Genomic DNA, 23,334 nt, shown 5'->3' on the forward strand with positions numbered 1-23,334 from the left:
TGGTTGCTGCCGACGTAAGCATCCTTCATCCATGATTGCGGCATGTATCGTCTCGAGTGCTCCAATATCATCCATGGCTGTAAAACAGCCTTCCTCAAAGATAAAAGCCCTTTCGTCAATTCCATCCAATCCATCATCATCCTCAGCCGTATCAACGTGACATGATCCTTCGTTCCTGCTGACATCGCTTCAAGTAACCAAAGCAACATTCCAGGGGTTCTTCCTCATCACAGCACTTGATTGCATCCACCCATCCATCATAGCCATTGCAAATCCAACATGTTGGTTGAAGAGTCATCATGTGATTGCTGCTGATCCTTTCCCATCTCGCTGTTGATACATCTCTTTCTTGGTCCTTTTTCATTTCAGCTCATCCAGGTGAAGATTGCTTGTATTGTGGTGTTCTCGATAGCTGATAAGGCACCATCCATAGGAATCCGTAAGGATTGAAACAAGTTGCTACACGTAAATAAAGCTGCTTCGATACAATGGCTATCTGCTGTTCACGTAAACAAAGGCTGCAAGGAAAGCTGCTGTATGTAGCTTGAGACAATGGAGTAAAGACCTCGCTAATGGCAAATGCTGTTACGTTTGGTCGCGGCAGAGGGGTGTACAAGAGAAAGTGTGGTGTCAAGAGACTCGTGTGTTGTTGTAGTGGGGGTGCACATGCCATGGACTTGCCATGCAGTCAAAGACAATCGGATCAAGACAATTGTAGGCTTGACATGATGGGTTGAAGCAGGACAATCGTTTGCAGGTGGTAATTGTGCTTGAATGAGGCAACAGTTGAGAATGTGAAGAAAAGATAAAGTGGGAGAAAAAGAGCTGGAAATTAAAGTAGGTTGCCCTGTGAGACACCTATGCATGAACACTGTACATTAAACCTTGATATTGAGATTGCCCCTATTGAACCTGAAACTTTCACACAAGATGCTCTGGGACATGCTGATCAACATTGTTCTGGAAAAGATCTCATGTTCACTTAAAAATATTGAATGGGAGGGTGCAATGTGGGATTTACTATGTATGCCGGAAATCGCGTCTGCGCGATCAACTTTGTTCTCATAAAGCCTTCACGCTTCGCTAAGAAATTTCGATAGGCGGGTACCTTTATGCTTTATCTATGCTTGTCGTATAGTAAAATACGTTCATGATAGTCCGTATGTAACCTTTTTCAAGTTAACCATGAAATGGCTAATAAGCCGAAAAGGATCAGTGCATCCAGAAGGATATTATTTAAAAGTGCATGATGTAGCTGAGACGTGGATTATTTCCTTGTTTCGCAAGGTCAGCAACGTCGATGAATGTTTTAGCTGATAGCAGAGAATGGTAGATGCTTCAAGATGTGGTGGCAACTAAAGCAAAGTACTCGACTACCGGGACGTGAAGAGGACGACGACGGCATGGGGTCATTGAGTGGACTAGCAGTGGTTCCCCCTTTCCCCATTTAGGTACTAAAGCCTTATTTGATTTCATCTTTTTTATTTATTTTTGAATGGATTTGAGAAGAATAAAGAAGAGAAAACGTAAATCTAGATCCTATTTGCATAAAGTCAATACCCACATGCATGTATGATGAGGTGGGGAATACTTACTTTTTAACGATCTGCACCACATCTTCATCCTTGAGAACGTGATCCTTGCCGACCTTTTGTGGGTTATGCTTCACAGAAGTACCCCATACATATGCACTATGAAGATTTGATAAGCACTCTGGATCGCGATTGAATGGGATGATAAAAAAAGCACTTACCACTTGAATTGTTCCAAAATAGCCTTGTGAATCTGATTACAGAAATCTTCCACTGTACACTTTTCATTTGTCAAGACAACAGGAGCATTGTAATCAGGCACTTGACCCTTGGGCTTGGTATAGACACGAACAAGATCCAATTTCTACATAGCCTCGTCAGCACACCAAAGATCATTCATTCATTCATCCATCACCATCACCATTTCCTACCTCCCACATGGTCTCCATCAACTCGTCAAAGTTCCATTCGTGATTGGCACAAATAGGGACAGCGTTGGGGATCTTGTAGATCAAGTCAAGTTCTTCGATCGAGATCTGGTCAATCTTGTTGAGGACATAGATACATGGGATATAAATACTGTGTTGAATGCGTTAGTCGTCAATTGAATCTCGTAAAGTCATAGCCATCATTTACCGGTTGCCCTATAAAACCCAATGTCAATCCATATTCATGCATACAAAGAGAACAATGAATCCTTCCTTTACGTACCTCGACAACGTCAATAAGGTCATCAATTGTAGAATCTTCCTTGAAGGAGATATCGGCATTGTGAATTCTGTATTCGCTGAGTACGGCCTTAACTTCATCGGCTGAAATGTGTGTTAAGGGAACGGTGTTGGTCATGTTGATACCGCCCTTTTCCTTCTTTTTGAAAATGATGGCTGGTGGCTTCTTGTTCAATCGAATACCAAATCCTTCCAATTCTCTTTCAATGATGCGCTTGTCCGTCATGGGCTTCAATACGTCCAGCACAATGAAGATGAGCGAGCAAGTACGTGCGACTAAAGGAATAGGTGAGTACGATGATGATGGTGTGGGTGGGATCCTTCATGCAACTTACCAGCAATGACTTGACGACCACGACCCTTGCCATCCTTTGCACCTTCGATAATACCGGGAAGATCAAGAATCTATCATGGGCCCCAATGAATGATTTGTTCACTCTTCTCATGTATGATCCATCCTCCACACTCACCTGAATCTTGGCACCCTTATGCTGAATGACACCAGGCACTGTTGTCAAGGTTGTGAATTCATAAGCACCAACTTCAGAGTGAGTGCCGGTAAGTTTAGACATGAGCGTAGATTTGCCGACGGAAGGGAAACCAACAAAACCAACACGAGCCACACCGGTTTTGGCAACATCGAAACCGACTATGTAAATCTATGCGTCAATCCATAGTGTCCAAAAAATGCTTGTGTGTATATGTATGTACATACCACCGCCACCACCGCCACTGCCAGCTGAAGGAATCAGGAGCTCACGCTTCAACTTTGCAAGCTTAGCTTTAAGTTGACCCAAGTGATAAGACGTGGCCTTATTCTTTTGAGTACGAGCCATTTCGGACTGCACAAGCGCACACACATTCGGTTAGACGTCGTTTTTCATTGTCGCATTGGTGTCTATGGGTTGTTTGCCTCACCTCGATTTCCTAATCAACGAAACAAGGCATGCGTTAGTACAAGGTATGGGAGAGCAAATAGAATGGACGTACTTTGATCTTTTCCACTACACTCATGGTTGTATGATTCGGGTTGAGTTGAAACTAAGGGAACAAAGCGGGTGGACAAAAGTTTGAAGGAACTAGTAGGTTGCTGTGACGACGCTCCGATGTGAGACCAAATCAACCATGGCAACTGACATCATCCCGGTTTTACATTTCCACACTCTCGGCAGCAATTGTGATCCCCCATCCCCACCCCCATTGGTGACCATAGCCTTATCATACACCACCACCACCACTTAAATTTCTTCCATGATCAATCAATATTTATTAAATCCCTGCATCGATCAAGCATCACTGTTTGTAGTAATGATTTCTAATACAGAAAAAGACAGCCTGATTTTACATAGTACAATACATCATCAGCTAGTGAAGGGAATATTGGTGTCGAACTTCCTTAAACAACTCCTCATTTTGAAGTGGCAATGGGCCCATATGGACAGGGTATGCTTGGACTTGTGGAGCCTGGAATGCACCTCTGGTACCGCCCACTTTGTATTTCTTGGAAGCACTCTGGAGGATCATGAAGGGCACAGATTCATAAACGCAGTGGGTTGTTGTTCCCTGAATAATACATAAGACCTCTTTCCTATGATCCATTTGGACATCATTCTATACACTTACAGGGTAGTTGACCATGATACGGTAGTGGTATAAACCAGAGGGATCATCAATGTCAAGTGGGAAGGTTGCTTCACCATGATTGTCATCATTATACAAAGCTACATGTGCACTTGTAAGAATACGGTATGCAGGCAACCCTTCTCCTTTGACTTACTAATATTCTCGCCAACAATGTACTGGTTATGCTGGGTGCTGTTAAGGATACGGATGCGCGTAATGATATCAGGTTGATGATCAATATCATCTTCCAATGCCCAATGGAGTTGTTGCAACGAGCCAGCTTCAAAGGCCTGACCAGGCGAGGTGGGGTAGGTGATGCGGAAACCAACACAATACTCTGGGTTGACGCGTGGTGGATTGTAACCATATTGTAAGAGCGCTTCACCTGTTTCGGCCCGAGGCATCACACTGGCCGCTTGAGCAAGGCCTAGCAAGGCGAGTAGCAAGGTCACTTTGAAAAAGTTGTTCATGGTATATAAAAAGAACCCGTTATACCACATCCATGATAGCAATCCACATAAGCCCTTTTATAGAGATCTGTGGAAACAGCGTTGTTGTATAAAGAACCAGAGATTTAAAGTAGACCTCCTTTATTGTAGTCCAAAGTAAATGTACCTCTCTCTTCGGTTCAGGATGAAATTATACGCGTTACGTGTACCTGGGTTACCTCCACAACAACAAGCGCCCCCTTACATTTACTTCAGCTTATGCACGATAACATAAAGAAGGATAAATTGTGGTATGGTATACATTACAACAATAACAACACCATCTATCTCCCTTGCAACAACATGCTATAGAAACCAATGCACACAAACACACACACGATACATGGGATGTCGTGTATATGGTAATCCAGGGATTGGAAATACGTCAAGACCACTTTGAAACTCTGTAGTGTGTTGTTGATCACGCGTCTCTGTATTTACACATTTACAAATTAAATAGGAGGATGGGGTGGGAGAAAAAAACTAGGTATTAGAGGGTTGTTGCGAAGGTGCTGATGATGATGATGATGATGATAATTGTAAAAACGGATGTTGTAGGGCGTCCTTGGCTGTGATCCTTTCGTTGCAGTCCACCGTAAGACATTTTTGTAATAGATCCACAGCAGTTTCCAAATCAGAGGATGACCATGTCTTTAGCTTTTCGCCATTGAGGTTCATACAAACTTGCAAAAGAGATCGAGGTTCGGGATGTAACGATGGGATGTTGGTTTCAAAGATGCGCTCTATGGATGGATGATATGATGATGATGATGAGTCCCCATGATCTTGTTGTTCTTTCATGACATACTCAATTTGGTAGCAAATGTCTTTAAGGCATTGGTGCCAAATAGACTGGCAATTTCCACAAGTGCATCGCCATCGTCATTGGCAAGAAAAAATGGATATCGTCCGGTGAGCAATGATATTAAAATGACTCCAGCCGACCATATGTCAATGGCTGTATTATCAAAAGCGTTAGTTTAACATTGCCATCATCATCATCATCATCATGTTGAAAAGTAACCTACCGCCCGTTTGATTGACTTGTCTCAAAAGAATCTCTGGTGCTCGAAAACCTTTGGTACCAGCCCGGTTTGCTTGAATGCCACGTCTAACATCCACACCCACCCCAAAATCAATCATCCAATGTCATACCACTCACACACCCACAAACCTTATCTCTATTTACCTTGGATCATACTTGATATAACCAATTTCTCTGACACCATCATCGGCTGTTGGTATATTTTCCTTGTTATTGAGTGAGCTGCTGCTTTTGATAAAACTAGCGGATCGCGTCAAAGCAGGAGGTGTTCGATGGTGCTGTTGTAATGGTAGTTGTTGTTGTTGCCGTTGTGGTTTGGATTGTTGATGCTTTTCAATGGATTTCTCTCTCTACAATAGGTGTGATCAGTATAAGAGAAAAGGCACCAAAGACAAGTTTGCTTCTTTACCTCGGCAAGACCAAAATCAATGAGAACACCTGAACGCCTCTGATAGCTGTAAAGGAAGTTGTTTGGTTTCACGTCCCGATGAATAATCTTTCGTGCATGAAGATGACTGAGACCTGTCAAGAGGGTACGCATGTAGCAACGGATATCATCTGCTGTCATTTTGCGGTGTATATCCTAATGATATGAAAGTGAGCTAAGGATACCCCATCCTTGACTGCTGCTGCTACTGTCACGAACCCTGAAATCTTCATGTTCGATAAATGGCATCACGATGAAAAATTCTTCAGCTTGACGAAATGCAGTGATCAGAGGCGCTACACAAGAACATCCACTGGATCATTGGGGTGTGTATGTGCGTGTAAGTTTCCTATTCCTTCAAAACACACAAAAGATGCATACCGAAGATCCTGTAGAATGGAAATCTCGTTGGCAATACGGGTAGGGCTGCTTATGCAATAGACACGTTTGAGTGCCACGACCTTGCTTGTTGCGCTGGGGATGGATTGTTCATCAGCATCGGAATCCACCAATCGATGAGCGTCCAATAGCTGCTGTTCCCATTGTGCATTGTTGTATTGCTCATATCGGACATCCACCGCTTTGTAGACAGTACTGAAGGTGCCTGTTGTCATGGTAACCACCAAATGAATATCTTTTTGCCATAGCGACCATGGATGCACACATGTATATATACCTTCACCAATCTTGTATTTGATATCATAATATTCACGCAGCCTTTTGACCTTTCTGTCAATCTCTTCAATTTGGGGATCTCGTTTCCTGGCCTTTGCTGATTCATCCTCCACTCTGTTGTTTTCTTTGTCCTTTTCTTGTTTGGATTGTGTCGATGGCTGCTCATCCGCTTTGGGTTGCTCCTTTGATAAAGGCTCTGCTACCAAAATAGCCAATCAGTATTACCATGCAAAACCAATTCAGGCACAAAGCATACCTTCACCACCAGCTTTAGTAGGATGAGTGTCGTTGCGTCCTCCTGATTCTTCAGCCTTTGGATCAATTGCTACAGGTTGTGTATCATTGCATTCTTCTTTGGATTCTTCGACCTTTGGATCAATTGCTTCAATCTTGGGATCTTCTTGGTGCAGCTTCTTTGCTGGATTATCTATGTTGTCATGCTGCTTTTCTTCAACGCTGTTGTTTTGTTCTTCTTCAACGTTGCTTTGCTTCTCTTCTTTAGCGTTGTCTTGTTGCTCTTCTTTTTGAGTCGACTGTACATCCACATGGACATCATCATTTGGCTGTATTTGCTGTTGATCATGCTGATCTGGTAATTCATGCGGCTGATCCAAATTCTCTTTTGTTGGCAATTGTTCAGGTGGTTCCTCTAATGGTTGTTGTTGTTGTTGATGTGATGGATCGTGTTGTAGAGAAGGAAGAGAAGGAGGTGGTGGAGGTGGAGGAGGAACTAGAGTTGTTTGAACAACATGTTGTTTGTGGCGAGTGATAGGAGGAGAAGGTTTAGGTGGTGTAAGCATGAGATGTTCCTTGACAGGACTAAGAATGGGTGATGAATGAGTGGATGTAGGTGTAGGAGCTGTTGTTATGGGTGATGCGGTAGGCTGTTGTGGTGGTTGTGGTGGTTGTGGTGGTGTGTAAATGGGTGAATGTTGAGATGATTGCCCTTGTTCTTCTACCAGTCGACGTTTATGACCTCGTTTCATATTGGATAAAGAACCATCATCCTCACTCTCCCCATCCTCCTTTTTCTGTTGTTGGCGTAGTAGTTGTTGCCTTTGTTGTCGTTGTTCTTGTAACAAAGCTGATAGTCTGTTGTTAAAAGTGTTTGTGAGCGGCATAGGTCCCCTCAGAGGTGCTGCTATAGGTGACCTTTGTCCCAAAGGCGACGATCCATCTCTAAGCCGTTTTCTGCTATTAGTGCGACGGAGTGGTGAAGAGTCTCTTGCATGTAAAGGGGTGGCTGACGGTGACTGTAAAGGTTCGGTGGGTGCATCCTGAAGAGAGTCGCTCATGTGGCTGGATGAGGAATGGGGGACATGACGATAAAAGAGCCGTAGTTGAGATGGGTTGGGATCCTGATAGTAGTTGTCGTACACCTCTAAAAGAGAGTTCCTGTCTTGCCGTAAGCGGCACACTCGTACTTCGTCATAGTCGTCAGTATCGAATCGTGGCGGGCGATACCGTGGTGAATGAGGTGTGGAATGGCGATGGGGAGAGGCAGAGGGTATAACAATAGGAATGCCTCGATCGTCGACGTTATGCGCGATCTTGCTAGTCCTCATAAAGTGTAAAAAAAGAGAACGAGAGAGATGCGTCGGCCTTGCTGAAGCAGATTTGAGAGTGCAAAAAGAGAGAGAGCGCGATTATCCACGACGTGACTGAAACAACATACCAACCGCCCGTTTTAGGTACGCTAAAATCCCACTAGAATGGGCATGGATAGCATCTCGCATCAGAGCCGTGATGCATATATACCTTACTTTTATCATGCATGATATTCCCTCTCTCCAATTATCAAAAGCCCATACCTACATAAAGTGCATAATACTATCCTTGACTTTGCGTAACATCGAATTATTAGTGATACACCAACAATCTACTACTACGACAAACAAAACCCGAATGCTGGCATATTAATAATAAGAGATTGCTACATGGTGAGGAGTAATCCATCATATGGTAAATGCCTTCAGGCACAGTAGTGCTTCCTCACGTGACCCCTGTATGGAGGATGGATGGTCCCTCCTTAATTGCAGTCGATGTTTTATTTCCAATACCCCCTTGTTGTTGGTCATGAAAGGAGACGTCCAACAGGTCAATCACAACCCTTTGCTTTATTATACATGGTTTTTGTCATCATTCACACGGCAAGTGACGTGTCAATTACATCGTCCTGGATACTTTTATTACATTTGCATGGCTCATTCTCAGGTGGAGATATCATAACTTGGTGTTTATGGAAAGGATCACGTGATACTTAAGGTTGCATTTGGGCTGAGCTGAATTTCAATGGGGTACTTGGCTGTCATTTGAAGCCACATCTACCGATCTACCGACTGCACCCCCTCACCTTGTATGCGCGTGGTTTCGATTGCCATCTCTTTCACTCGATCCGTGCGCTCGTATACAACAATGTCAGCGTCTCCTCCATCTTCACGCATTCAACCCAAGTGGCATAAGCCAAAGGACATTTCCAATGAACGCCCTGTCTTGAAGCTGTACAATTCCCTCACCAAGTCCAAGGTAACTTTTTTTTTCTACAATGACAAGGACGCCATGACGATCGATTGACCACCTCCTCCAATGTAGACTGAATTCGTACCCAAGCGACCTGGACACATTGGTTGGTACAACTGTGGTCCTACCGTATATGACGCTGCTCATATGGGTCATGCTAGGTATATAAAGCAGGATGATTCGCCCTATCTTCAACAACTAACGATGTACTCTTTTAGAACCTATTTGAGCATGGATATCATTCGACGTGTTCTCGAGTCTTATTTCGGTTACAAGGTCAACTTTGTACAAAACATCACTGATATTGATGACAAGGTATATACATGACAGCATACATACACCACAACACGTCGATTCATTTCATCCTTGTCGGATCAGATTATTCTTCGTGCACGTCAACAATACTTGTTCAATGAATTGAAGCGATCCACAACTCAACTTGATGAAAGCTTGATCCAACAAGTCGAATCTTCATGGAACGATTATGCGGCATCCAAATTGGCCAAGGTGGAAGGTGCTGTCAGCGCAGCTACTGCGGATTGGACATCATTTGAACAAAAGATGACCGCTGAGGAAATGGCCAAGGCTATCCTATTGGATGAAAAGTTCAAGATGAACTTTTCTGCATTGGTAAATTGTCAAATAGGGATGATGATGATGATGGTGGGTCATGGTGACTCAATTTGCCCACGTTTTCCGTTTACAGCAAGTATCACGCAAGGCATTGGAGGCAGCCAAGGCAGCTATCACTCAGGGTAAAACCGATAAGCAATCAGCAGATGCATTACTCGATGCTTCTCAAGATATCCTTGCTACATCCCTCGACAAGGCTGTAAGTTGAACACACACACGCGCGCACACAATGAAACCATGGGGCCTTACAAAGAAATTTAGAAAGGTCTTCAAGTGGAACATCCCGAGATTTTCCGTGATCTGCCAGCTTATTGGGAGGATATGTACTTTAAGGACATGAAGGAATTGAATGTAAGTGATATATACATAAACAAACAAATCATACGCACATGTTTATTTGGATTGCGTGATTTAGGTATTATCTCCCAGTGTCAAGACACGTGTCAGCGAATTTGTTCCTGAGATCATCCAATACGTCCAAAAGATCATTGACAATGGTTATGCCTATGCCGCTAGTGGATCCGTTTACTTTGACACTGCACGATTCGACTCGCAAGAGAATCACGACTATGCTAAATTGGCACCATGGTCAAAGGGTGATATGGCATTGATTGAGGATGGTGAAGGTTCCCTTGGTGCCAAGTTGGAAGGAAAGCGTAACCCAAGTGATTTTGCCTTGTGGAAGGCATCCAAACCTGGTGAGCCTGTTTGGGAATCTCCCTGGGGCAAGGGTCGTCCTGGTTGGCACATTGAATGCTCTGTCATGGCAAGGTAGGATGATGCACGCAAAGAAAAAAGGGCACATACTCACTCATTGCTTGTGTGTAGTGCTGTTCTCGGTAGCAATATGGATATTCACTCTGGTGGTATTGATTTGGCCTTCCCTCACCATGACAATGAACTTGCTCAGTCCGAAGCCTACTATGATTGCCATCAATGGGTCAATTACTTTTTGCACGCCGGTCATCTTCACGTCGAAGGTCAAAAGATGAGCAAGAGTTTAAAGAACTTCATCACCATCCAAGAAGCCTTGAAGACTTATAGTGCACGCCAACTTCGTCTCTTTTTCTTGACACATCAATGGCACACCAAGATGGACTTTAAGCATACCGGCATGCAAGAAGCAATCCAAATGGAAACTACCATCAAGGTAAACTCTATGACAACTTTATATACGCTCTCTATATTAAGTATTTCTTTTTTTACAGAATTTCTTTGACAATGTGACCGCCTTGGGTAACCGTATCCGATCAGACGGCTCTCGAGGATCGATCAAATTGGAAAATGGGGATATCACACATCGTTGGAGAGAACCCGAGGATGAGCTATCAAGATAGTAAGTGTGGAACTTTTTGTCATCAACAATGCAAGTTGGCTTAACATAGGATGATAGCTTCCAGGATCGTGTGGATGGTGTTCATGCAGCCTTGTGCGATTCTATCAACACACCTGCTGCCATGGATGAAATTGTGGCCCTTATCAGTCAAACAAACAAGTACATGGCACCTGGTGCCAGTGTTGTCAATCTCGAATTGCTTGAGGATATTTCAAGCTGGATTCAGGGTACCATGGAGGTATAACACATGCACACATTTATCGTAATGGCCTAAAGAGTACTCATAGTGTTGTGTATGTGTATAGATGTTTGGTGTAGACATTGGCAAGAATGCTGCTGCCTCTGGAGACAATGTAAGTATACATTTATTTTGTGTATGTGTATGTATCCTATTTACTAATAGAGTGGGGGGTGGATAGGGTGAATTCTTGATGCAATGCTTGCGTGAGCTCTCTTCTTTCCGTGACCGAGTGCGTCAAGCTGCTCTTGACAAGAAGGACTTTAAGGAATACCTCAAGCTCTGTGATGAATTGCGTGATGTACAGTTGGCCGAGTTGGGTGTTGCATTGGATGATCAAAAGGATGGCACTGCTTTGGTGAAGTTGTTGACGCCAGAAGAAGTGAAGAAAGCACGTGATGAAAAGATGGCAGCACAAGCAGCCAAGGCAGCTAAGGCAGCAGCTGCTAAGCAACAGCGTTTGCAAAAAGGATGGGAACGGTTACAAAAGGGCAAGCAATCCCCTGAGGAGCTTGAACAAGAACGGAAAAAGGAGAATGCCGAGATGTCCAAGAATGCTCTAAAGAAGCTCGCAAAGGAATTGGACTTGCAAAAGACCTTGCACAATGACTATGTAAAGTACAAATCATTCCTCGACTCAACCGGAAGCCAAGACAACCTAGCCAGCTATGAATCTTTTTTGGATCAGGCTAAATAGAAAGAGAGAGACGTTGTTCATTATAAAAAAAAAGAGTGAAAAGAAACGAATACACTATGTACGGATAAAAATGAGCAAAAGATATGATACAAAATGGGGGGGTATTAGCGTCGTTGCCAGCGAGTCGGTAGAGAGCGAGCCAGTCGTCCTGCGAAACTTTGGTCTCTTTGTTGTACTTGTTCTTCTTCCACTTGCATTTGATTATTATTGTTGTCTTGAGTCATTCTTGCAGGCAACACCATGGTTGATCCATGACCCTCCTCATTAGCTGCTGCTGCTGCTGCTGCTTCACGAATTTGACGACGCATGGTGCGTGGTAACGTACGTAATACCCAAGATTGATTTAATGCCTCGACTTGTTCAGGAGACATGGTCGGCCCAAATGCGGCAGGAGGCGGGGGTTGTAATTGCTGATGTTGGCTTGTATTATTATCATCATTGCTGCTGCTGGTAGGATCATTCTCGGGTTGCTCCGTGTTACCAGGAATATCGAGTGAACAATCATGCTTGCACAAAGGACACGAGGCCGATTTCACTGTCAACCAAGGGTCTACAGGGATAACACAATGAGTTTGTGTGGATGAGTGATAAGGTTGCAGTAAACATACCGATGCATTCACAATGATATTCATGCCCACATGGTAATTGTCGAACCGTTTCACCCGCTGAAAATTCATCAAGGCAAATAACACACATGGCATCCGAAAGATCACCCGAAGGACCCGTTGTTGCAACAAGAGACGCGCGTCGGGAAGGATTGGAAGCGGATGCCAAGGCTGCTGCGTTTTCTAATGCTTTGCCCGAACGTGTTGACCTTTCGGATTGTGTTGAATTACGTCGTTGTTGTTGATGGTTGTTATTGTTGTTGTTGTCTATATCATCTTGATCATTGCTGCTGCTGCTGCTGCTGTTGCCAATGATACGTGTGGGAAAGGTGGATAGCATTTCTGAATCAAGGACATTTCTTTTGGTGGTGATGGTGATGGGTGTTAAATGCACCGGGAGAATACCGTTTTCCAACATCATGTTGCGTTGTCGTCGTCGAATTCGCCACAAATGATAATGCATCCCAACTAACCACACCAAAATAAGCATACACATACACACTTCATATCTTTACACAAGGTACCACACTTACCCGAAGCTAAAAAGCTCACTGCCAAAAGTGCCACCACGACAATCAATGTAAACTCCCAAGCACTTGGAAACCCACCAATGGCTGGATACAGGATGACTTTGTAGGTCTTTTGATAGGACACATTGGATGATTGCGTATCTTGCATGACGGTGCCTGGTTGCTGCAATTTGCCCAATAGGTCCATCCCGATATCAAGGTCGACATAATAAACGGCGATGTTGATATTCCCAGCTGGAATGTTCTAAAGGGAAATGTCAACGTCTTGGCAACGGCGGCGGGCATGGTTGCTGTGTTACTATGACCACCACAACGACAACGACTTACCATGATACCGGCGTGTGGATCCTTTTCGAATGGGATATTGTTGTATATGATCACACCGACAGCCCCGTCCATTTGAGAATAAAGCACCTTATCGGTAAAAGTGCAATTGCCCCGCTTCACAAGAGCAATCTTTTTCTGATCGGTCAATAGTGCAGGAACAGGTGTATTCGATACGTTGTCCAGTTGACATGAGAGTCCTCGGTCATATAATACGCCCTGGAAAAATTACGAGTGAGCGACCTGTCATGAAACAAAGGGTTGTATGAACAAAGCATCCACACTCACACCAAGACCTGACGAAGGTGGTTGCGTCAAGTTGCTGTTAGGAATAATATTTTGTCGATAGTTTTGTGGCTCGATCGCTGAATCGACACTGTCAATGGAGCTTGTGTTGGAATAGAGGGTCACGGGCTCTGTAATGGTGGCTCATGTCAGGCACACACAAAACTTGACAACTTTGTAGTATATGCTCATGTAGCAAACTGACCAGCTGCAATGTAGGGATTACTCGTTGAAAAGAGACTGCCATTAACGTGTGAAAAGCAGAGTAGGAATAAGAGTAAGGAAAACAGCATAGAAAGATAATACAAGACTTTGAAAAAGAGAGAGAGTGTGTGTGTGATGAAAAGGGAGGAGGAGGGAGAAAGAAAGAGCGACAAGAAATTGAAACCCGATCATAATGAATCTTGCGTCTTTATCGTGGTACGCAGGATCGCCCAAGGCATGAAGTGTTACTGTTGTCGTCATTATCTTGCTTATCAAATGCATGATCCATTACTCGCCCTTATCAATGTAATTCATCATACCATGCCCGGTCTATCTCTAAATCAATGAATTTTATTCATCCTATCATACATGTACGTACACGTTGTTTACAGCATGGTGGTATCATGTGGTGTGTTGATATAGAGAACGCTTTAAACCTGAAACTCCTACGATCGTGCCGCCAGTAACAATGTACACGTCACTCACTCTGAGATAATAAAAAGGGAGTATCGCCCATGTTTTGGTCCAATGGTTTCTTTTCTCCTTTCAACTCCATCATTTCCTTTGTTCACACAAATGGTGTGAGGCATTATCCATACCTTGGTCTGCTGCTTGGGCGTGCAGCTTGCGTACTATTATCAACTTATGGGCCGGATCCAGGATTCTTTTGTTGTCCTTTGTGGGCACGGTTTTCGTCCTTTGTGGACATGTTTTTTGGCCCTTTGTGGGCATGTTTTTTGGCCCTTTGTGGGCATGTTTTCGTCCTTTTGTGGACATGTTTTTTGGCCCTTTGTGGGCAAGGTCTTATTCTCGGGTCCAGGTTCCCAGTTCTCAAGTTCTCAAGTTCTAAAGTCAAAGTTCTCAAGTAAAGTCAAGTTCTCAAGTAACGTCAAGTTCTCAAGTAAAGTCAAGTTCTCCAAGTAAAGTCAAGCTTCTCCACCAGTGTTCCGTTTGTCGGTTTGAGCCACCTTTCTTGTCAGCTAGAGCGTCAATGGTATGACGCTTCCCTCTCCTGCTCTCTGATGTCTGTATTTTGGTAGTGGTGTGCTTGTGGCATGTCCATGTAGTAGGCCTTTGTATGTAGATTTTGCTTGATAGAAAAGAATCCCCTTGTAACGATGTGGGTTTTGGTTATTGGTAACGAGTTGTTCCTCTCCCCCTACCTGTACCACATTTTCTCCCAATTTGAAAATGGAAATAAACCTGACAATGGTCGACAAGTAATCCATCCCTGTGTCTTTCTTCACTATACGACCTCCATCACCTCTTTTATTTTGGTCACAATAGCATTGCTTCTATCATAAGGCTTTTTGGACATTGTATGTTGATGATTTATTACATTGCTACATGTTGTTCAGGTTGTGGGTGATTATCCTCGATTTCATTTTGATCGTTATCTTCATCATCGACTTCGAAGAACCAGTCTACTTGTTGTATAATAGCCTCCACCACCTTACTCTGAAGATCGGTTTGCATGATACTGCTGAGATCATCACCTTCCGGTCGAAGCAACCCCACTGAAAAGATGAGTGCCAGGTTGGATGTCTCCATCTTGTTGATGTCGCAGTAAGCCGCCACATGGTTCAAATGTCGCATCAAGTATTCCAAAACCGTGTAATTAGGACCTGGTAGCGCGTGGATGACTGATTTTATCCTAAACATCCGCTCATCATAATCGGGTATCCCTATTTTCAAATCTCCCATGAGTCGACGTGCACCTTTTTGTTGATCCATTATTACTTACGCGCTGCATCCATAAAGTAATCATAGTATTCATGGGTCATGAGTGGGTTCTTGAGTTCACGGAAATAAAGCTTCAACAAGCCAGTGACTGCATTAATATCGAGATCCTCAGGGAAGGAAACAAATTCATCTACAATCATCCCATCAGCCATCTGGACATGCTATGTGATGGTTTACTTACTAGAATTGAACAAGGCTCGGTATTTTTGAATGATGGAGGCAGGACCGGATAATCGATAGATGCCAACAGATGCCACACCTACTTTGATGTTAGCAGTTGATTCCTCATTTTCCCAAATGACTACTTGCCTCTTGCTTCCACTTCCTCGACACAAGCACGAACAACAGGCGGTATTCCACCATCACGATCCATGGTTAGATAACCACCAAATACTTCAGTGCCAGCAGTGGTATTGATCGATGTGCTGCCTGCTACAGCCTGTGCCTGGAGCTTATCACCAGCCTTGCTTTGTTTTGCAAACCAGTTGCCTAATCTCTTGGGTCTTCCTTTGTCGTCTCCTCCTCCTCCTCCATCACTCCTTGATCGATGCTTCCAATCCTTGTCATCTTCAACATCTAATGTTACCTTTAGTATCACCATCATCCAGGGTCCTCTCCCTTTGTACCTTTTTTACGGCCCATTTTGCGGTTGACCTTCATTTGATCCGAATCAGACGTCAGGCTATGCAAGAGTCGCAAGATCTCTGTATTCAAGAAATAAGCGCCTTGCTCCCTCTGCTACTATAGAGTTGATGACTTACCACTATCCTAATCATAAACGTTAATCTTGTGGAAAAAAGTAAACCAAACCCAAAAAGAAAAACTTACCCCATCCACTCGTTCTTTCCTTGCTACCAATTCACGCATGATAGCATCCAGCCACACTGATAATTCCTTATCGCTGCTTGTTTGAATGTAGATCGTCACCTTTTTAAGTGTGGTAATGAGGAAAGCATGCTTTCGCTTGGTATCTTGCTTGCTAGCTGGTTCGATACGACATCCATCAAGGTCAAAGCAGCCAACAGGGATCAATGGTTTGGCATATTTCTAATATAAAGTGTCATTCATCATGGCTGCTCTCTATGCATGTACATGTGTATATGGATTACCTTGACTTTGGAATAATTATCCTTGTACAAAAGCAAAAATCCTCTGGATAGCACAGCATAATAGAATTTCCAAGAGCTCAACTTTCCACCTTCCTCCTTTTCAGCTGTCATTTTCATCTGAATGAATCCTTGTTGACGTATCCATTCGGGTTGTAAATGATTCAATTCCTATCAGCGTGGTCTTTAATACCCGATCTCGTCCATCCACTGCCATCACCACCAATCGTACTTACCAATTGACTCAATTCAGCGGGACTTAATTTGCGGAGACCTTCTTGTTCTAGTTCAATGTGTGTATCTTCATTGGGAACAACAGAGGAGGATGCTAATGATGGTGGTGGGGGTGATAATGCCATGCTTGCAAGTTGATTGGCAGCTCCTTCAACATGACTTGGCTTATCCCATCTTGATTCACCCGTGCGATCATTGAAATAGTAAATCGTACCATTATCATCTTTTTATGCAAATGATGAGTATACCATCATCACCCACCCATGCATATCATCCATGGTAAAAAATGACTCACCATAGGCATGTTGCCATCCTTCGGGTAACTCGTCCAAGGATTCTCGTGGTGCAATGTAGGATGTACGATTACGGATATCGCGTGGTGGCAATGCTGGTTTCTCGGATTCATTCGACATGGCCCCATTCCCAATATCAGTGGATATCAAGGATGGCTGTTGTTGTTGATAGAGAGTGGTGTCGTTGCCCGTAAAAGCATGTTGTTGTTGTTGTTGTTGCTCGGCTACTGGTAGTATAGATAACGTATTAGTATGACGTGCCAAACTTCCAATAATATCATACATACACTGCTCCTCTTGCTCGGTTTCTAGTCGTATTCTATTGGCAGGGAAGAAACCAATCTCGTCATTGAGTTCACCTGGAAGAGGTATAAGTTGTTGGGAATGGAGAGACCAAAAAGTGTCAAGGGAGAGAGCATGTACCTTCCCACCAGTCGTCATTGTGTTTCTCGAGGAGTTTGATTCGGTCGCCTTGTCTGAAAGAGAGTTCGAATTCACCTTCGGCTGCATAATCCCAGACGGCGATGAGATACTGGACCATGGCTGCACAAAAAAGTGGAGGTGGTGGTGGTGGTGGTGTTGTATATAAGAACCCAAAGTCAGCACGACTTGTGGCAGGTACACAGAGCGAGAGAGAGAGAGAGAGCAAGCGCAAGAGACTCAGCCAAAAGCTGGCCGCTAGTCAAAATTTGTGTAACATGTCCTTCCATTCTAGGCACTTGGTATCATGAGCTTACAACGACCGCCCAGATGAAGCACAAGTTGGGTGATACTTATGATGTGGATGATGGATGATGCTATCCCTCGATATGCACTCTCCTCTCTCCTCATAATACTCCTTTTGTGTTCCTATTCTCCCATACACGCTCATATTTTATATCAATCAAGCCCTTATTGATCCATATTTTACTGCGCTTTTACCATCTTTCTACTACTACTACTTTATCATCTCGGAGTGAAGTGAAATGTGTGTGTGTGTGTGTGTGCCTTGTTGTAATAGAACAAGCTGTGTGGTTAACGCCCAAGATTTTCAATAGTGCTACTCCCTGTGTTCCTTTTCTGTACCTCTCTCTTTTTCCCTCTCTATTTTTTTTCTTCCTCTCCTCTCTCTCTCTCTCTTACGCTCTCCCTTTCTTTCTTTCTCTCTCTCTCTTTATCTCTCTCTTTGTTTTCCTTTTACTCTTTATAGACTCGAGACACATAACGTCAACAACAAAAGAGAGAACGAGAACACTCTAACGACCACCGCCCTTTTTCTACAACTGGAATCACCCACTTACCACGCCATTGTACATCAGGGAGTGAGAGAACGAGCGACCTTTTGACAATGATTCGCTTCCCATGGATCGCTCTCGTCTCACTGTACCTGTTACTATCACCATTACTCTCCCATGCGACACCTGTTGATCTACCTGTCATCAAGCTCGACGCTATCGGACAACTTGGCTTTGCAGGCGACTATGCAGGCATATCACCTTTTCGCGACACGAGACAATTTGAATCGGTGTCTGATCCATCATCCTCTTCGGTTGTGCTACAAAACAATCATACTTTTCAGTTAATTGCTAATAACAACAATGGTGATATCCTGGCAACTTGTGCTCACAACAACAATGTCTACTTTGGTGGATCATTCACCACATTCAATAATACGGCCGCCGTCAACAACATTGTACGCTATGACGTGACATCCGATACATTCTATCCCTTGGGTCAAGGTCTCGATGGCCCTGTACAATCACTCATGTGCGACAATGACACCGTTTATGTGGGTGGTGATTTCACTGCTCCTATCGGCACTACCAACGCGACTCTTTTCGGTAGTGGACATGTCGCTTTTTGGTTTCCTGGAAACAACAGCTGGGGTCCAGTACCATGGAATGGATTCAATGGTCCTGTTTATACTATCACACGCAACAACGCACGCAATACCATCCTGTTTGGTGGTCGCTTTGAAGCAACGGGGGATGGCGTATACTACAATGCCAATAGTAGCCAAGCCGTCAATCTCGCATCGCCTACAACCGTAAGTGTGGTCACCTCTACCATCGAATGATGTCTAATTTGATGTATAGACCGTTACAGCAGGGAATAGTGCATTGAGCGGCAATTACAGCAATCCAAAGAATATTATTTGTGGAAGCAGTAATGAAACACAAGGAGAGCCTTGGTTGCTTCAAGATGGTGTGCCAGGCTACTGGGATGCGTCATTTGGATATTCAGTGAAGCCTACCATGTTTCGTATCAGCAACGCCAACCTTGAAGGTCGTGGTACTCGTTCATTCAGGTGATTCATGCATTTCCAATCCTGTTTGTCAATGCACATGTATGTTTGTTTACTAAATGACGGGATTTGTAGTATCATTGCACTAGGCTCCAACGAATACTTTGAACTTTCTTACGTTGATCCCATCACCCATGAAACCACCACTTGCACCACCGATTGTACACTCTCCAATGATACCACCGTGGGCTATCAGGACTTTACAGTACTCAACTCACCATCGGCAACGGGCATTCGCATTCAAATCGACTCGTGGTATGGCCAAGGTGGTGGTCTTGGTGGTGTCGAGATTTTTCAATCAGGCAAGTTCTTTTCTTTCTATCATATCCTCTTTTCTTTCTTTTTATTAACCACGCATTTATATAGATATTGCGGTTCATCCACAAGCAGGTAATAATGGCAACAGCAGCAATTCTTGTGCATCAAGTACACCCTCCAGCAGCACAACGACCACAACAGGAGATTGGCAATCACAATTTGTGTACGGCATCTATCAAGACTTTTTGACTGCATCGATACCTGCATCCGAATTAAAAACGACCAATACATCCGTTACATATGCACCGTAAGTGTTGCAAATGCATGCATGCGCGTGTTGTATCCACATCATCCACTCACACACGCTATTCAGGAACATCCCTGTGCAGGGCCAGTATGCTGTGTATGCAACCACCCCCGGATGTGTTGGAAGTAGTAGCTGTGATCAACGCACTCAAGTGGATTTGACATTGCAATTTGCTCCTGCCATGACGACCACTGTCACCATCGACCAAACGAGCTATGACGACAAGACAACCATGATTTACAACGGCTTCATTGCAGCAGCCACAGACGCATTTCATCCAACCATTACGCTCAAACCATCAGCCAATGCCACCGCATCAGGCAGCTCGGTTAGTTTGGTCGCTGATACTTTTCAATTTGTGCGCAATGGTACAAATGCAACCCTGGTCAGCATATTGGAATACAGCCCACAGAACTATTCTCAGCACATTACACCTGCATGGCATCCTTTGACAGGTAACAAAAAAAAAACTCCTCCTCATCATGGGTACATTCACCCTTACTTACACACATTGAATGGTAGAACAATTGGCTCGTGGCTCTACAGTGCGTTCGATTGATACCTTTGATGGAAATACCTTATACATTGGTGGTCAATTCTCAAGTCCCAATGGCACCTATCGCAGCATTGTTTCTTATGATTATACCTCGGGTCGTATGGTACCTCTCAATGACGTCGGTGTCAATGGAAGTGTGTACGCTGTCGCGAACGTGAATTCATGTAAGTTAACCCCCCATAAGATACATCGATTTGTTTTATATACTCACATTGGATGGATAGCGCTGATTATTGGTGGTGTATTCAATGGCACAGCAGCTGCCAATGCTGGTGGAACACAACTCAACAACCTAGCACGTTATGATTTGACAACGCGTCAATGGTCAGCCATGGGAATGGTAAGTGTCATGCTTGGATGAACTATCCCCCTTCCAAAAAAGGATACTAACAAACAACAATGCAGGGTGTGGATGGACCTGTGACCCACCTCTTGTACGACGGCAATGCAACGGTTGTTGTTTCTGGCAACTTTACGCACTTGGTTGGCCAAATTACGACCCCCCATCTTGGCAATGTTGTATGGAGCATTTCAGAACAAAGATGGATTGAGCCATCCTCGCTTGTGGTCGGCTCTATCATTGGCAACGAAACGATCAATGCAACCACATCCATCTTGGCAGGTCGAATCCTTGGTGCACAAACCTATCGTGCTGATGACGTTTCTTTGCTTGACACCAACAATTTTTGGACACCCTATTTGCTAAACGACTCTGCAGGCGTTATCAACACGGGCGTTTTTTGGCATAATGTGACAGCCGATGGTCAAAACAAGACTGTAGCGATCGTGGGTGGACGTTTCAACCTTACCAATGGCATTCGCAACTTGGCACTCTATCAAGATGGAACATGGCATGGTCTTGGTGGTGGTCAATTGGATGGCCAAGTCCTCTCACTCGTTCAGCTCAAAGATAAATTATACATTGGCGGCCATTTCACTGGGACCCTTGGAGAAGAAGGCAATAACCAAGTTACTAGCTTTGCCATCTATGATTTGAAAGCACGCAAACGCATTGATGTTGGTGGTGTTCATGGTAAGATTGTTCATGCAGCCAACCCATTTTTTCTTTTCTAATCATGTGGAGTGGTTTTATAGCTGCTGATGGATCCCCTGGTGTTGTCAATGCCATACGCTTGCAGCCTGATGGCACATCCATTTATGTTGGTGGCAACTTTTCCAATGTGGGGTCCTTGGGTTGTCCTTCTGTATGCCGATTGGATGTAGAAAAGACGCAATGGAATACGATTGCCATGGGTATCGGTGGTAGCGTGTATGACTTGGCTGTGACCAACGAGCAAGTGATTGCAGCCGGCGACTTGACAGTGGATCACACACCTACAGCAGTGGCTACAATGCAAACGCAAGGTACCTCTTGGAGTGCCATGGCTCAACAAGATACTACAACATCCATTGGTACTGTAAGAGCTGTTCTCAGTGGTCCAAACAAAGAAGCCATTGTTGCTGGTCGCAATGAAACCGCTAGTTTCCTTGGCACGTGGGATGGACAAACATATTCCAATATAGGTAACTTGGAACAAACAATGACCCTATAGCATTTATTGACCCCCATTGTTTAGATGCACATCTTGGACCTTCAAGTGACATTCGACAATTGGTATTTATGCCTATTGATTCTTCTCCAAGTGAATCTCGCTATCCTACAGACTCCGAATACATGTTGTTGGCAAGTGGGCATTTGGATCTCGATACCTTTGGCAATGTCAGTGCTGCTCTTTACGATGGCTCGCAATGGTTCCCACTCGCACTTTCCACCAAGATGGATGGTACCCCAGGTCAATTACAAGAAGTTTTCCGTGAGACAATGTGTTGTACAGCGATTAATGTCATTCGTAAGTAACCTTTGGATCATGCTGAGCTTTTTCACTCAACCTCTCTTTTTAGATCATTTACCTGTACCCGCTGTGATCCTTATTTCTATTGCCATTTCTTTGGGTCTGATTTTCGTCTTGGTGGGTGCTGGCTTGTTGGCGTTGTTTGCAAAGAGGAAATACAGTGAGCCTGATGTCCCAGAGCCTATGCCACCCTACTTGCCAGGCCAAAACAATCGACCTTCAAGCTTAGTAGCCATGCTGGATAGTGCACAAGCCAAGACATTGGGTGCAGGCGCTGCCGCTGCCATTGCAGGTGCTGCTGCAGCAGGGGCAGGAGCAGGAGCAGCAGCTGGACCTTCGAATGAGAAACATTTGCAACAAGATCATCCAACACCAGCAGCCGCTGGAGGTGCTACATCAGCCTTTGCAGCATTGATGGCATCAGCAGCAGCATCCAATCCTAATGAACCCCCTAGTGATGATAATCCAAGGCTGTATCACGCAAAGTACCCATTCGAAGCAAAGGAGTATGGAGAATTGGGCTTTGACGCCAATGAACCCATTGTGGTGACTGATGCCAGCGATAATGTATGGTGGATGGGATACAAGGATGATGGTAAGTCTTTTTTTACTCTATAGATATCGTGGTCATGTATTCATTCCTTTGTTATTTATAGGTACTGGCCAGCCTGTGTCAGGCCTCTTTCCAAGCAATTACGTGAACGATTCCAAATCATGACAGCACTAAGCCGTTACATTTTTATACCCTTCCTCCTGATTTAGAAGTTATTACTACGCATTCAATAGTAATTTGGCATGTATTCTTTTCTC

General features: G+C 44.1%; 7 protein-coding genes across 7 annotated transcripts; 2 read left to right on the plus strand and 5 right to left on the minus strand.

The window, feature by feature from the left end:
• Positions 1-1,591: 1,591 nt before the first annotated feature.
• Positions 1,592-3,096, minus strand: O0I10_006351 (developmentally-regulated GTP-binding protein 1; the record flags this gene model as incomplete). Its single annotated transcript, XM_058486380.1, has 8 exons — positions 1,592-1,691; positions 1,754-1,896; positions 1,964-2,111; positions 2,169-2,176; positions 2,244-2,536; positions 2,596-2,665; positions 2,731-2,909; positions 2,976-3,096. 8 exons carry the CDS (start codon positions 3,094-3,096, stop codon positions 1,592-1,594), a joined length of 1,062 nt encoding a protein of 353 aa, XP_058342737.1.
• Positions 3,097-3,625: 529 nt separating this feature from the next.
• Positions 3,626-4,353, minus strand: O0I10_006352 (uncharacterized protein; the record flags this gene model as incomplete). Its single annotated transcript, XM_058486381.1, has 3 exons — positions 3,626-3,823; positions 3,884-3,981; positions 4,038-4,353. The coding sequence occupies 3 exons, from the start codon at positions 4,351-4,353 to the stop codon at positions 3,626-3,628; spliced, it is 612 nt and encodes a 203-aa protein (XP_058342738.1).
• Positions 4,354-4,854: 501 nt separating this feature from the next.
• O0I10_006353 (uncharacterized protein) lies at positions 4,855-8,083 on the minus strand (the record flags this gene model as incomplete). Its single annotated transcript, XM_058486382.1, has 9 exons — positions 4,855-5,114; positions 5,180-5,329; positions 5,400-5,482; positions 5,561-5,766; positions 5,826-5,999; positions 6,063-6,156; positions 6,225-6,447; positions 6,520-6,714; positions 6,775-8,083. 9 exons carry the CDS (start codon positions 8,081-8,083, stop codon positions 4,855-4,857), a joined length of 2,694 nt encoding a protein of 897 aa, XP_058342739.1.
• Positions 8,084-8,933: 850 nt separating this feature from the next.
• On the plus strand, positions 8,934-11,942 carry O0I10_006354 (uncharacterized protein; the record flags this gene model as incomplete). The annotated part of the gene is made up of 12 exons (XM_058486383.1): positions 8,934-9,044; positions 9,111-9,199; positions 9,257-9,353; positions 9,417-9,668; positions 9,745-9,870; positions 9,933-10,022; positions 10,087-10,442; positions 10,500-10,821; positions 10,880-11,007; positions 11,065-11,245; positions 11,313-11,360; positions 11,427-11,942. The coding sequence occupies 12 exons, from the start codon at positions 8,934-8,936 to the stop codon at positions 11,940-11,942; spliced, it is 2,316 nt and encodes a 771-aa protein (XP_058342740.1).
• Positions 11,943-12,046: 104 nt separating this feature from the next.
• Positions 12,047-13,979, minus strand: O0I10_006355 (uncharacterized protein; the record flags this gene model as incomplete). The annotated part of the gene is made up of 6 exons (XM_058486384.1): positions 12,047-12,492; positions 12,551-13,015; positions 13,081-13,321; positions 13,405-13,620; positions 13,690-13,817; positions 13,892-13,979. 6 exons carry the CDS (start codon positions 13,977-13,979, stop codon positions 12,047-12,049), a joined length of 1,584 nt encoding a protein of 527 aa, XP_058342741.1.
• Positions 13,980-15,225: 1,246 nt separating this feature from the next.
• Positions 15,226-17,807, minus strand: O0I10_006356 (uncharacterized protein; the record flags this gene model as incomplete). The annotated part of the gene is made up of 12 exons (XM_058486385.1): positions 15,226-15,575; positions 15,635-15,763; positions 15,815-15,892; positions 15,943-16,209; positions 16,260-16,337; positions 16,395-16,401; positions 16,462-16,680; positions 16,743-16,910; positions 16,976-17,196; positions 17,269-17,493; positions 17,554-17,625; positions 17,690-17,807. The coding sequence occupies 12 exons, from the start codon at positions 17,805-17,807 to the stop codon at positions 15,226-15,228; spliced, it is 1,932 nt and encodes a 643-aa protein (XP_058342742.1).
• A 786-nt stretch (positions 17,808-18,593) lies between these two features.
• O0I10_006357 (uncharacterized protein) lies at positions 18,594-23,242 on the plus strand (the record flags this gene model as incomplete). The annotated part of the gene is made up of 12 exons (XM_058486386.1): positions 18,594-19,292; positions 19,342-19,553; positions 19,626-19,852; positions 19,917-20,115; positions 20,182-20,570; positions 20,638-20,835; positions 20,896-21,011; positions 21,077-21,704; positions 21,767-22,195; positions 22,249-22,521; positions 22,574-23,119; positions 23,181-23,242. The coding sequence occupies 12 exons, from the start codon at positions 18,594-18,596 to the stop codon at positions 23,240-23,242; spliced, it is 3,978 nt and encodes a 1,325-aa protein (XP_058342743.1).
• Between the last annotated feature and the right edge of the window lie 92 nt (positions 23,243-23,334).

This window comes from Lichtheimia ornata (genome assembly GCF_029851405.1).
Source record: "Lichtheimia ornata isolate CBS 291.66 chromosome Unknown scaffold00028, whole genome shotgun sequence".
NCBI classification, from domain to species: Eukaryota; Fungi; Mucoromycota; class Mucoromycetes; order Mucorales; family Lichtheimiaceae; genus Lichtheimia; species Lichtheimia ornata.